At 39.1% G+C, this 12,423-nt stretch overlaps 1 protein-coding gene across 50 annotated transcripts in view; it reads right to left on the bottom strand.

Annotated features, from left to right (window-relative positions):
• Positions 1-12,423, bottom strand: part of ABI3BP (ABI family member 3 binding protein) — a 172,234-nt gene continuing 159,811 nt past the window's right edge. For all 50 annotated transcript variants that reach the window (XM_083821425.1, XM_083821426.1, XM_083821439.1 and 47 more), the window contains 5 exons: positions 10,124-10,203; positions 8,546-8,575; positions 7,364-7,525; positions 3,402-3,515; positions 1-1,422 (listed from right to left, as the gene is read on the bottom strand). In XM_083821425.1, coding sequence (XP_083677551.1) covers positions 1,307-1,422; positions 3,402-3,515; positions 7,364-7,525; positions 8,546-8,575; positions 10,124-10,203 — 502 coding nt within the window. In that variant the 3' untranslated portion in view covers positions 1-1,306. The remainder of the gene's footprint in view (positions 1,423-3,401; positions 3,516-7,363; positions 7,526-8,545; positions 8,576-10,123; positions 10,204-12,423) is intronic.

Below are 12,423 nucleotides of genomic sequence, written 5' to 3'. Positions count from 1 at the left end.
TTGATTAAAAAATATTTTATTAGGCGTACAGTGTACCTGCAATGTACTTTATAAGGCATTTTCTATAAATGACTATTTCTACTTATATATATCTGGGTGTTCCTGTTCATTTTTTTTTTCAATACATTAATAATGTAATGAATAACACTTTTTAAAAAAAACTACATCTCTTTATTTAGTTCATAAATGTTCAAGCAGTACAACAATAGCTTTGGGAGAGGTTTTAACTGCTGTAAAGCACTTTTAAAAGTTTAGATATCACTATTTCCCATTTGTCCCCAACAAACAATGTTTTAAAGCATTTTTTCTCTCTTTTTTTTTTTAATAAACCTGATTATGCTGTTATGACTAGCTTATTTTTTTCCATTTCACTTATCTTTCCAAACCCTCCTTGCACTATACATACACTTGGTTTTTGAACCATGAAGTTTCTCTGAAAACTTACATTTTCATGAAAAGCCACGGCAATGGAGTCCAGTTTAGTTATTATTATTTTTTTATTATTATTATTCAGTGTATGTATGTACCTGTCTGCTTTAATTAGAGTAAAGCAAACCACTGCCAAGTTATTGGGTAACAGTTCTAACTCCTTAGTCATAGGCTGATCATACTGTTTTGCTGGAGGTGAAGCTTGCATTTGAAAACAAATATGGAAAAAAATACGGAAAAAAAAATACTAACCTGATTGTTTAAAGCTGCACGTACTATAAACCTGCTTCAGTGTTTAGGCACGAGTATAAACTGTTTGTACATGTAAGGAGAAAGCGCTTCAAGTTTACTGGTTGCAGGATATTAAAAATTGTAGGGTCTTTTCTATAATTTACGAAGAGGGAGACATTACAGATTTATCTGGACAGATAGCTTATAGCACTTACATTATAACAAGACCAGTGAATATTTAAAAACTAACACACACTGCATTCCATGACCAACTTTACCATAACTGTGCCTTAAACATTTATTACAACATTGTGATAAATAATATACACACTGTATCTTTTAAAATACCATATAAACCATACCTCAAGAATAGGGAGCCAGCTTCCCTACACATTATCCTACACCATGTCCCTAGCCGCCTTTTTATTTTTTTTAAAAAATCTAAAATTTGTAAAACTGGATAACTACAGTAAGCAGCCTATGCTATTACATAATTAATGCAGTATTGGCATTAGACTTGTATAAACCTTACACATCAACAAACTTGTTTAAGTGACAGGCATACCATACATTTCCACCTTTGAGCTGGGTTGGGCAGTTGGAGGGATGGTTAGGGCTGGGTCTTTTCACCAGGTTCACGTTACGTCTACCATTTCCCGGGTATCGATGTTCCACACTCGTACCAGCGAACATAGTTAATGCGAGTCTCCCCGCCTATTTTTCCAAATTTGACAGGTTCCTGACGAACTGCCCTGAAAAATCCTAGAACAGAGAACAGAATTTTGTTTGCATGAAACCATAAAAGAGTACATTCTTTTGATTTCCCTGTTGGGTTTGCATAAGATTCAATTAATGGTTAGAGTCACTAGGCTGTTAGCCCATCTGCCACAGCTAGGGTTACTTGCAGCCCTGACACTAACGAGCAGTCCGAAACAACTGCGGTTTGTCTACCGCCTTCAGAAGTGCCTGGGACCACTGCAGCCCAGAGTAGGGCCGAGGTGAAAACCTGGCACCCTTGAGCCTTCTTTTCTCAGCACCTCACCCCCGGGTGGTGCCAGCAGGAGAGGCAAATGCCCTCTGCCACCCCTGCCCACCTGTGGTGCTGCGGGGCCTTCTCTCAACACAAGGCTGCTGCTTCTTGCAAAGGCCCCATGATTCAATAGTCCCCCCCTGCAGCAGCATTAACACTGCAGTGAACCTAAATAACTTGAGTCAGGGCTATTTCACACGATCTTCCCTATATCCCAGGTGAAAGATCAAACCTCTGCTTTAAATCTATTTTGTGACAACATACACACTTCCCATCCAAACAATTAACGTGAAGTTAAAAACTAAGCGAGCAATTAACGCTGTATCCAACCTGACCATCAGAAGCGTGCAAGTGGCTAACACATGCAAATGTGCACACAGATGCTAGCACCTGCTAACATACACCCAAAATAATCGTTTCTGTGAATAATACACCACAACACACCATGATTCCCTCTCTGCATTTCAGGTTGAATATAAATGTAGTTAATCCTGGTTTGAATCGGCTCGCCACAACCAGGGAAGAACTGAGCAGCAATGGACAGTATGTCTGTTCTTTCCTCTGTTTGGTTCATTTACTAGAAATACAAGCTACAGGTTTGTTTTGGGTGTGTGCCTTTGTTTGATTGTTTTGTTGGTTTTTGTTTTTTAGTTTTTCTTTTGCTTTTTAAACTAAAAATGAGCGTATCTCATGCATCTAGTCAATTAGATCCAGTAACTGAAAACAAATTGGCTTTGTGTGTGTCTTGTAGCTTATGGCATAGAGAGCTTTTTTCTATTTATAAAATCTTTTTTAAAACATACAAAAATACTTTGCAGATTAATTACCTGTTTTCTGAAAAACTTGTAAAAAATTTAGGTACTTCAGTTTAATCTACCACACCTACCACAATGCATTTATATACTACTGTAAGATGTTTTATAAATGAAGCACTACATCCGGGAAGTTTTGGTCATCACACTGACGCTGTATTGAAAACTACTCTGATATTTTTCTCATCAAAATATTCCATTACACATTCAGCATGCACACCTCCACCAGTACGGCCCATGTTCTTACAAGGGAATGGAATAAATCACACCAGGGATGCTGCAAACAAGCAAGGCGGAGGTTCAGCTGGCAGAAGTACAAGTTGCTTACACTCAAGGAGCTTAAGCAACATGTGAAAAAAGAACCAGGCAGGTCATGGCTGCATTTAGGACATCTCCTCCCCTGTCCGCTTAGACTAGACTGGAACTCTGTGCACCCAGTCTGAATTAGAGTATTCAGAATTGCTGCAGCATGAATTATATTTTCCAGTAATAATTTTTAGTTTCTCATTAGCACTAAACAGAGCTGCTTAATGCTGAACTGATGATTTATGGCATTTTAAATCAACCTTGCTAGTTTGAACATAACAGTTCATGCCTCTCTGCAAACTCAAATTTGTGCTTGGGTTTAACTATGTAATTCCAAATGTGAATATGAATAATCCACTGGAATGTTTTAAACAGGAGAGGCTGTTTACTACCAAACAGAACCTGAGCCGTAACATTCTTTTAATAAGACATTTGCTCATCTTCAGAATCTTCTTGACTCCCTTCTGGCTGCAGAGCTGGTAGTCCCTCTCCATTGCCCACCCCATCGGTGGGCCCTGATTTCACTGGCAGGAAAAAACTGACAAACAAAGGAATTGCCAAGGTTTGCTGCAGAGACGTTCTTAAGGAATTACCATCTTTGACTGGTAGATCTTCTTGCTGTCCTGTCCTTCCATCTAAGAACGAGTCTACAAATTGGCAGTGATCTTCTCCATGGCCCCTCTGGTCTCCTATGTTATAAAATTGTCCTGAAAGCAAAGGAGCAGCAAAGTTACAAATCCAAATGCAGTTTAGTGAGGGCTAAAACCACCAGAGGTCTGTACACTTAGCTCTGCGGGAAGCCAAGGCAAACGCTACAATTCTTTACCTCTCAGGATCTGTAGCTGTAATTTGAGCATTAAGTGCAAGTACAGCGCTCATGGCTGTTGACAAAAGCACCCCACTCTGCCAAAACCTATGCCTGGATGCATATTTCCCCTCCTTATTTTTCATATGTAAGTCCTGTTATTACCCAGAACCTCATCCTGATTGTATCAAAAATGAGGTGAGTTTTGCTAGGAATTTTAATGGGAGACAGGTTTGGTTCCTGTCAGAAAGCCCCCAGTATTTTCAAAGATGTCTTTATAGACCATCTCTTAATACATACCAACATATAAGTGATACCTTTTAACTAACCAATATATGACCACAGTGTAACAACTGCTTATCCAGAACATGAAGCGTGCCCATATGTTCCTTTGCAGGATTGCTTAACAGGACCCTTGACTGCAACTGAGTAGAAAATGAAGTGTCAAGTGCCAAATGCAGTGTGTGCTGACATTATGGGTTGTCCTTAGCCTTTTGATAAGAGGACTCACAGTGGAGCAGTTTTGACAGAGCGTGATTTTTCCTTACTGATATGATTTGCAAACAGTAAATTAGCAAAATTCAGCTCAGAAGATGGAGAAAAGCATGCCATCTTCTCTCCCCAGGCTCTGGCAGGAAATGTTTTCAGATAAACTCACCATTTTTTCTAACCTCCTTTCACAGCACTTCTTAGTACATCCAACCTTGGGTTGTGAGGTTCCAAGGAGAGGTGGGAATTATTTAGAAAAAGACTCAGTATTTAGGCATAAGCTAAGCAGAACGTCTAGTTACTCACTAGATGTTGGGTCTCCTGTAGCCCTGAATCTGTGCCAATCTGGCTGTTTGACAGATGGTGAGGTAGCTTATACTACTCCCTAAAGTTCAATTAATAGAACAGCAGCCTATCAATAAACACTCTCATGTTTTTGTGGTCTGATCAATATTTTGCCAAAAATTCTTACCTCGTTGATGGTCTCTGTCCATGCAGTTCTGGTCTAGCTTTAGAAAATTATTTATTACTGTCTAGCTTTGGCTGCAGGAACATTTTTTTCCATACAAGAACTGGTCAGAGGGAGTTACTCTTGGTAAATTTGTGAACTGAAATTAAGAACACTGAAGCTGCCAGAACTGCATGTGGTTTTTTTTTCTCTTTTTTTTTTTTTTTCCCATGGCTGTTGAAGGTCACACATAGAATTTATTTTTTTCCTCTGCTCAATAAATACTTTTTTTTTTTTTTTTTTTTTTTTTTAGGTGGGCTGATTTTCTGGCATGCTTATTGTGACTGCTCTGGAGGACTGTTAAATGAGGTCAGCAGTAGATGCTGGTTTATAGAACGATCCTGGCATTTGTAATGTAGATCAGTTTTTCTTCACCAGAGACAGAAGAAAACAGATATTTTTATGGCTAACGCAGGAACAGTATCTTTCAGATGTACACACAGTCTTCTGGCCCACAGCATACCCTATGTATAATTCAAGCAATAGCTATACAGAACTTAGCAGCAATCTCAGTGACTATTAAATCCTTATTGTACAATTCTTTCCACAACAAAGGAACACACTTAACATATTAACTAGCAAATTACTAGATTCATCTTCTTTTGGGAATAGCAATTCTGGCATAAAGTGAAATGTTTGTTTTCAGCGTTCCTTTATGGATCGTCTTAAGAAAATTAGATACCGTTCTTATTTTATACATTGTGAATTCTGCAACAATAGAAGTTTTATGCTAAAAACAAGCATGCAGAGACACCTTGTTGTTGGCTGCCTTATACAACAGCACATCTACACTGCACCCAAATTTCAAGATCATTATGCTGCTTAAATAGTAAAACTTTAGAAGCTATTTTCAGTGTAACCTAGAACTAAGACCTCAGCATAGCCCTTTGCTACTGGCATGTTGCCGAGCTGGCTAGCAGTAGCAGATACAATTCTGCAGGTCTCCACGAGACAAGGTATGACAGTGAAAAACACTTGAGAACAGAGTTTGGCTTCAGATTGGATATTTTCCCACTCTAATCTAGAGGCCTGTGCCATGACAGCCTCACTTAGGAAGAAGGGGGGGGGGGGGGGTGTCATAGAACCACGCTCCTCCTACATGAGGATTTCAATTCCTTCCAATATTGCGACAACTGGCCAGCACTGGTTGTAAGAATTCAAGTGCAAGAACCAGGCTTAGCAAGTATAATGAATACAATGTGGCTACCATGATCTTCCCCAGCCAAGTTAAATCACCACCCTTCCAGCAAGAAACAATCTAACAAAAACAGGAAAATGGGCTCCTGCTATATTAAGCTTTCACTCTAAGATTGAAGTAGCTTTCACTGCGGTGTTAATTCACTTGATTTAGAGCTGAAGTCTAGTCCTGCTATATTAGCACTGCTATTTCCTGTACTGGCTAGTTTTGTGATACGCTATGCCTCATTGCCAGCTTTTGTCATTTGATCACAGCTGCTTAAGTACAGCACCAGCTGAATGAATGATACCTCTGTTCAAAACTGTCTTTCTTATTCACATAATTGCCAAGACATTATTTATATATGAGGTACTGTACTTACTATTAAGGATAGGGCTTTCCTTCCTTGTCTGCTCATGGGGGAATGGTGGTGGGTGCAAGGCCAGGCAGCTTACGGTTCTGTTGGCACGGGCTGTCCTGCAGTCCCCCTGTTCTCTTTTCACTCCATGCTACCACACACAGAGACCACTGAGCCCTGCTCCTGTGAGGTGCTGCACTCTGAGCTGGGGCAGTTTTGGTTTATGAAAGCTGATTCTTTCAGTCACAGTCTCTCCTAGTTAATTCAATACAATGGGATGAACGTACTACCTAACTTTCACTCAAAGACATTTCCCATACACAGCTGTATTACACCCTCTGTGCTCTGGATGCTGCACTAACGCCATGGTAATAGAATTGTCAGTGCAGCTCTGATGAAAGACCTCATGCTGAAGGAAGCCAGGAACTGGGATTATAAGAAGTTAAAATATTTCTAAATATAGCATTTACAATCTACGTGAGATGCAAAGTTCTGCTTAACTATCAATTAACTGAAAAACAATACTTTTACAGGCTTTTTCCCCAGCTTAGACACAGCATGTGTCTTGATTCCAGTCTTAGACACTTGATTCCAGTCTTAGACACGTCATTCTCTAATGACCTTAAGACACAGAACAGTAAAATATAAGAAAAAGGAGGAAGACAAAACAAGATCATGAACAGAAATGGGGAATGTGAAAAGGAAACAAGAATGTCAAAGCAGGTGAGTAAAACCTGTTCACTAGGGTTGTAGTCAGGTATTTATAAACCCCACAGTAACAGAGTAACCAGATGTTTACCAAATGGGATGGGAATGACTGAGCTCTAATTCTAGTCTAAATTTAGGTGCTAATCTTCTATTAAGAACTATCCCAGGCTATGTTTTAAATACAGATTTGGCACCTTTACAATATAAGCTATTGACTGGCAGACATCTGATCTTTACCAGTTTTTTTGTATGATCCCCCAGGATACCAACAGATCAGACGATGACCATACAGAAGTAACTCTTGAGTCTGAAAATTCAGTAGCAAACATGTCAATGACTACTGAGCACAAGCAGACTAATATTTATGACTTATCTGTCTAGTGATTAGATTAAACATACTTGATCACACTTCAGCAGAGCTCATCTTGTTAACAAGCCTCTTAGTTCTGGCAGCCATGGTATTTTTGAGGAGTATAAAATGTGGACAACACTGACATGAATCTCTCTTACCTGTAAGTGAATCGCTGAGGTATATCTTGTATCTCAAGGAGTTACACAGCTGCACACCTACAAACTTCTTATACCAAGTCCTCTTTACATACTGTTTCCCTTTGCATTCTGAATAGGTGTCAGAATTGAATGGGATTTCAGTCCAGATAGCGTCCTTTCCCACTGCAAGAAAGGAAGAAGCTGAAGTATAGACGATGCATATAAAATTATTTACAACAAATACATTCAAATGAATAGAATTAGAAACCTCCATGCAGCAGAATGTACCATGAAATATATCAATAGTTCAGAATCAGTCAGCTGCATTTTGAACATGAAAGGTATTTCAAGGAAGCACTGGAGTGCGCAGATGTGATTGATGTAGTGAACTGCTTCTGCTCTGTGTGTCAGTGGAGCCAGTTTGGAATAAGCTCACTCTTACTTTCTTAGGGGGACAATGTGTGTGGGCAAAATGTTCATTTACAAAGTTATGTGATACAGTCACTGTTTCTCAGTGGATTCAAGACAGGACAGTCAACTTGCAGCAAACCATATGTGATTAAGAATTTGCATAAAAATTAAGTGTCATGAATTATGTGGAAATAAATGGGGTCTCAGTTTTTTTGTCAAGTCCTCTACAAATGCAAAAAGCAGACCACTTTGCTTGAATGGATCTCAGCTATCCTTCAAAAGCTCAGTCTACCTCCTACCGAAGACAGCAAGAGCCTTGTAAGTTGCCTAAAACAGAGCTGAATCAAGCCTTCAGATTTTTTTTTCTAAAGCAGATTTTTTTTTTTTCTAAAACACAATGGCAGATAAATAGTATTCTCTGAGTTGTGTTCTGTAACTCACTTAAAAAGTGTGAAATAGCTCATTCATTTTGCAGAGCTTTCTTTTGACTTAAAAACAAGACAGAAAATATGACGCTGTCCTTGTCTCATTCGTGTACATTGGTTTGAAGCCATCCCAGCTGCCATGGGAGAACCACATCACATTGATTGCATTCTGCTCAGGTAAACAAGTAGCCTGGCATGGATTCCTTACAAGAAATATGGGTGGAAAGAAGGAAATCATGTGTAAAGGCTGTTTGATTCCACAGTTCATTTAACTGGTGCAGTACAGAATCCCACCATTAAAATTATGCTATTTTATTTCTGAAAAAAATCTGATCAGAGGACATTATAATATACATAATAATCTTACTTGAAATTGGCTCACTCACTCTTGGGTCCGCTGTGGAAAGAAACAAACATTCAATCAGACACCATAAAATTAACTTTCCCAATACTCCAATGGAAAAGCACTGGTAAGTAATTTTCTACAGCTGATGTCAGCTGTAATTTGTGAAACACAGTGTTTTGGAAGCAAAGTTCACTTTTGTATCAAATTAACAAAAGTAATTTCTTGTGTTATGGTGTGAAACTACAACATCAACGAGCTTTTAAAAATGTTACTTTTGGGACCCTGGATTCAAACTGGGTTCTAGTAAAGACAGAAGTTTAAAACAGTTGCCAGTAAAACCCAATTCCATTGCCTTTGCAACCCCCACCTTTTTTTAATTACACTGTCAAAAACCTGGGGGAAAAAAAAGGACACTTCTGTAATGCTTGCTACACAAAACTTGGTTAGAAAGCCCAAAAGTGAGAAATTGATGTGTGCAATTAAGAAAAAATAAATCTGACTGCTTAATTTGGCCGAGCTAAATAGGAGACAGAATGTAAGCCTTGTCATTAATGAAAATTGCACTTGGCATAAACATTGTTTTAATTTTAACAATCCAGGTTACAAAGAGTGTATTCACAGTTTTTCAATGTGTGGCTTCATCTGAACTCCTCCCTGTCTAATCCCTTGCTCAGCCAAAACTCTCATCCATCCATCAGTGACTGAGCACTAGATCAGGACTATTATATTATTACACCTGGCTCAAAATGCAGATCAACAAAGTCCTTTTAAGCAGGCTACACCCATTTGGTGTTGAATAGGGTCCTTAAGTGTATCAAATAATAAACACTTCTACACAAAAGAAGATACCTGGTTTGTACAGAGTCATTAAGTTGAATGTAGTTAGCCAGTTAGCCTCACTGTGAACTCAAACACAGAAAGCACAGGCATTCTCTGATTCTCACCTTTGAGTCAGCTAGGACTTAAGATTGGGAACCAACCAATGGTCAAAATGGACTCGTAAATACCTCTTTAACAGTTTCACAGGAGAGTAAGAAGGATGGATGAAGACATACCAGGACATCAACTTTTCCAGCTACTATTTCTCAATCCTCTTTTCAGTCTAAAGACAGTACTATTACAAACAGCTTTTTTGTACAAGTAGAAAGAGTGCTTATAAACATACCAGCCCCCAGAAAAACTTTATGTTTCCTATCCAGAACATATTAACGAGTTCAATAGACACAAAAAGGTCAGAAATATGAATCCTAAATGAAGGGGCTTTCTTTAAGGATAAAGTTAATTTCTTCATAGGGAATGCCAGAATCTCTGTGTTCCTGCCTTTTTTCCTGCAGTCTGGCCATCTTACACCCTCACACAATGGAGCTGTGATCTCAGGCTGACCTTCCAGCCATTAATGTAACAGGCTGAGTAGTAAAACAAAACAAAACAAAACAAAACAAAAAAACAAACAACAAACTATCTGGAGATTGAAAAGATCTCCGAGAGCAAGACCAAGCATACAAAATGAAGCAAGTTAAAACCAATTAAAGTTGGTCCACCAACATGGATACAAGAGCCACTGTAAATCACAGTCAGCAGACTTTTGAAAGTTCTTACCTGATTCCGTACTGAAAGACACAACATTGCTACTTGGACCTTCACCAAGCGGGTTTTTAGGTTTCACATGGAATTCATAACTGGAAAATAAAAAAAAAAAAAAAAGAAAATTTTGCAAACCAAGCATTCTTTTGGAGTCCACAGCAAGCAAACTGCCAACACACGCCTTGGTGCTACTCCTCTTGGAGAAGAACCAAAAGGGCTTGTTTGTTGCTCTGAAAACACCGAGACATTCTTCATCCTATCTGTACAAGGCCTCTCTGAACATGTAATTTACCAACCCTTTTGAAAATTCTTTGCTCACACGCTATTAATGTTTGAATTAATGCACCACTAGTTTAAGTCCATCGCCTCTCACACATGCGGTTTCAGTTCTGGCAAAGGGAGCAGTTCAGGTGAGGTTGGAAAAAAACTGATAAGGAGAGATTGAGTAAAGCACGCTATTTATTTGCACATTTTTCAATCACAAGAACACACACTTCCAATGTAGTACCTCATAGGCCCACCAACAGTGACAGAGTGAGCCAGTGGTGAAATGCAAGGCATGTCTTCTGGGACAGAAGCTCAGCCAAGGCAAGTCTCCAATTGCTTGAATATATGTTAACAGCGAATATATGAAGCAATTAAAAGATACTGTGCGGTGTCACCTTATCTTTTCACCTTATTATCTCACAACATCAGTCTATGCTGCAATTATCTCATCATCTCTCTTCCTCAGAACTCAGATGGGAACCATTTAAGTGCTAAGAAAACTGAATAAAATTGAAAAAAAAGAAATCCAAGCCAAAGTCCTCTGCTCAAGGCTCTCCCACCCCTCGCACTTGCTTAATGTTGACAGGCAAGACAAGATTGTTTCTAACTTGGCAGCTCAGCTGAAACTTGGATGTTCAGTTAGATGCTGTAGGTAAACAGGTATTGAAAAATAGCTGCAAACTTACAAATGTTGCACAGAAGACAACAGCCCCATGAGGCAGGAAAGAGTTACAAGGGGGGAGGCTGGGTATGGCTACAGTCTCACAACAACAGCAGAGCTAGGAACACACACTTATTTCCTGCCTCCCAACACACACCATCTCAGCAAAGCTGCTTTTCTACTCTCCTGGCTCCAGGTTGGCAGCACCTGGGAATTGCTCACTGCTCAGCAACAGCTCAGTTTCTCACCTGTGCCTATGCCTACCTGTAGGAGCTGCAGTGCCCTCCCTGCCAAAGCACCCTCATCAGTAGCATGTCAACACCCAGTCAACAGCACCCTCTTCATGCTTTTCCCACCAGTCAGAAGCAATAATCTGCCCTACAAATACCAGCCACAAAGATTTGTCATATGCTCTGGGTGCATGCATGGTAAACCTCTACAATATTTCATCAGCTAGAGATACAGAGGACACGAGTCAAAAGGACTGTAGTTCTGGAATATGGACCCTAACTTAGAGACTGAAAACTGAACAAAATGAGAATCCCTGAAGTTGGCAATTAAATCCTCAGCTCTTGACTCGTGAAGGATCACTTATTAGTGATAACGTGGTAGGTCAACGCTGTAACACAGCATTTTAATGTACTGCTGAGATTGTTTCCAAACAGCAAATTTCTTTAAAGAAAGAAACATAGCACTCTTTGCACGGTTAATGGTAAAACTCCATTTACAAATCTGTACAAGAGACAGAATATTCAATCCAAACTCTAGATTACTTCTCATTGCCTCTTGGCTCCTACAAAACCTGACAGCTCACTAATTAACCTCAGTGGACTAACTGTGCAGTACCAAGTAACTGTTTTCCATCTGCAGCATGTCTAAGACAAACTTAGAAATTGCTTACAGAAGCAATTGCCTTTATTTCTAGGGTTTTCTTTTATTTTTTTAAGGGGAAAACCCCAACTTTTTTGGTCAAATATTGTCACCTAGCAGGAAAGGTTGCTGCTCAGAGAACTGTAGCACAGCAATTGGAGATTCCTTCTGAATAATCAGTGATGAAGACTCTGTAATATATTGGGTGTTCTAAAGTAATAGCTAGAAGATGCATTTTGGACAATGTACAATTTAATGGATACCTTCAGATGTAAGTCTCCAGAGAAGTTCTCTTGCTTCCATCACAGCAGAATACTGCATCTAGGTCACTGATTGAACTTTGATCACTGATAGCTTAGTATGGTATGTTCTACTGCTATTACGGGCATTTATGGTCTAATTTTATAGATGATAGTAATATCTTTATGCTACTTCATATGAAATCAAAAAATATATTTTTGCCTAGGATTCCTGATGTAGAGTTGGATTTTTTTTATTTTTTAATTCCGCAGCAATG

This window comes from Anser anser (assembly GCF_964211835.1).
Source record: "Anser anser genome assembly, chromosome: 1".
Classification (NCBI taxonomy): domain Eukaryota; kingdom Metazoa; phylum Chordata; class Aves; order Anseriformes; family Anatidae; genus Anser; species Anser anser.
Note: the sequence above shows the minus strand (reverse complement) of the source record. Positions and strands in the feature narration are given on the sequence as shown.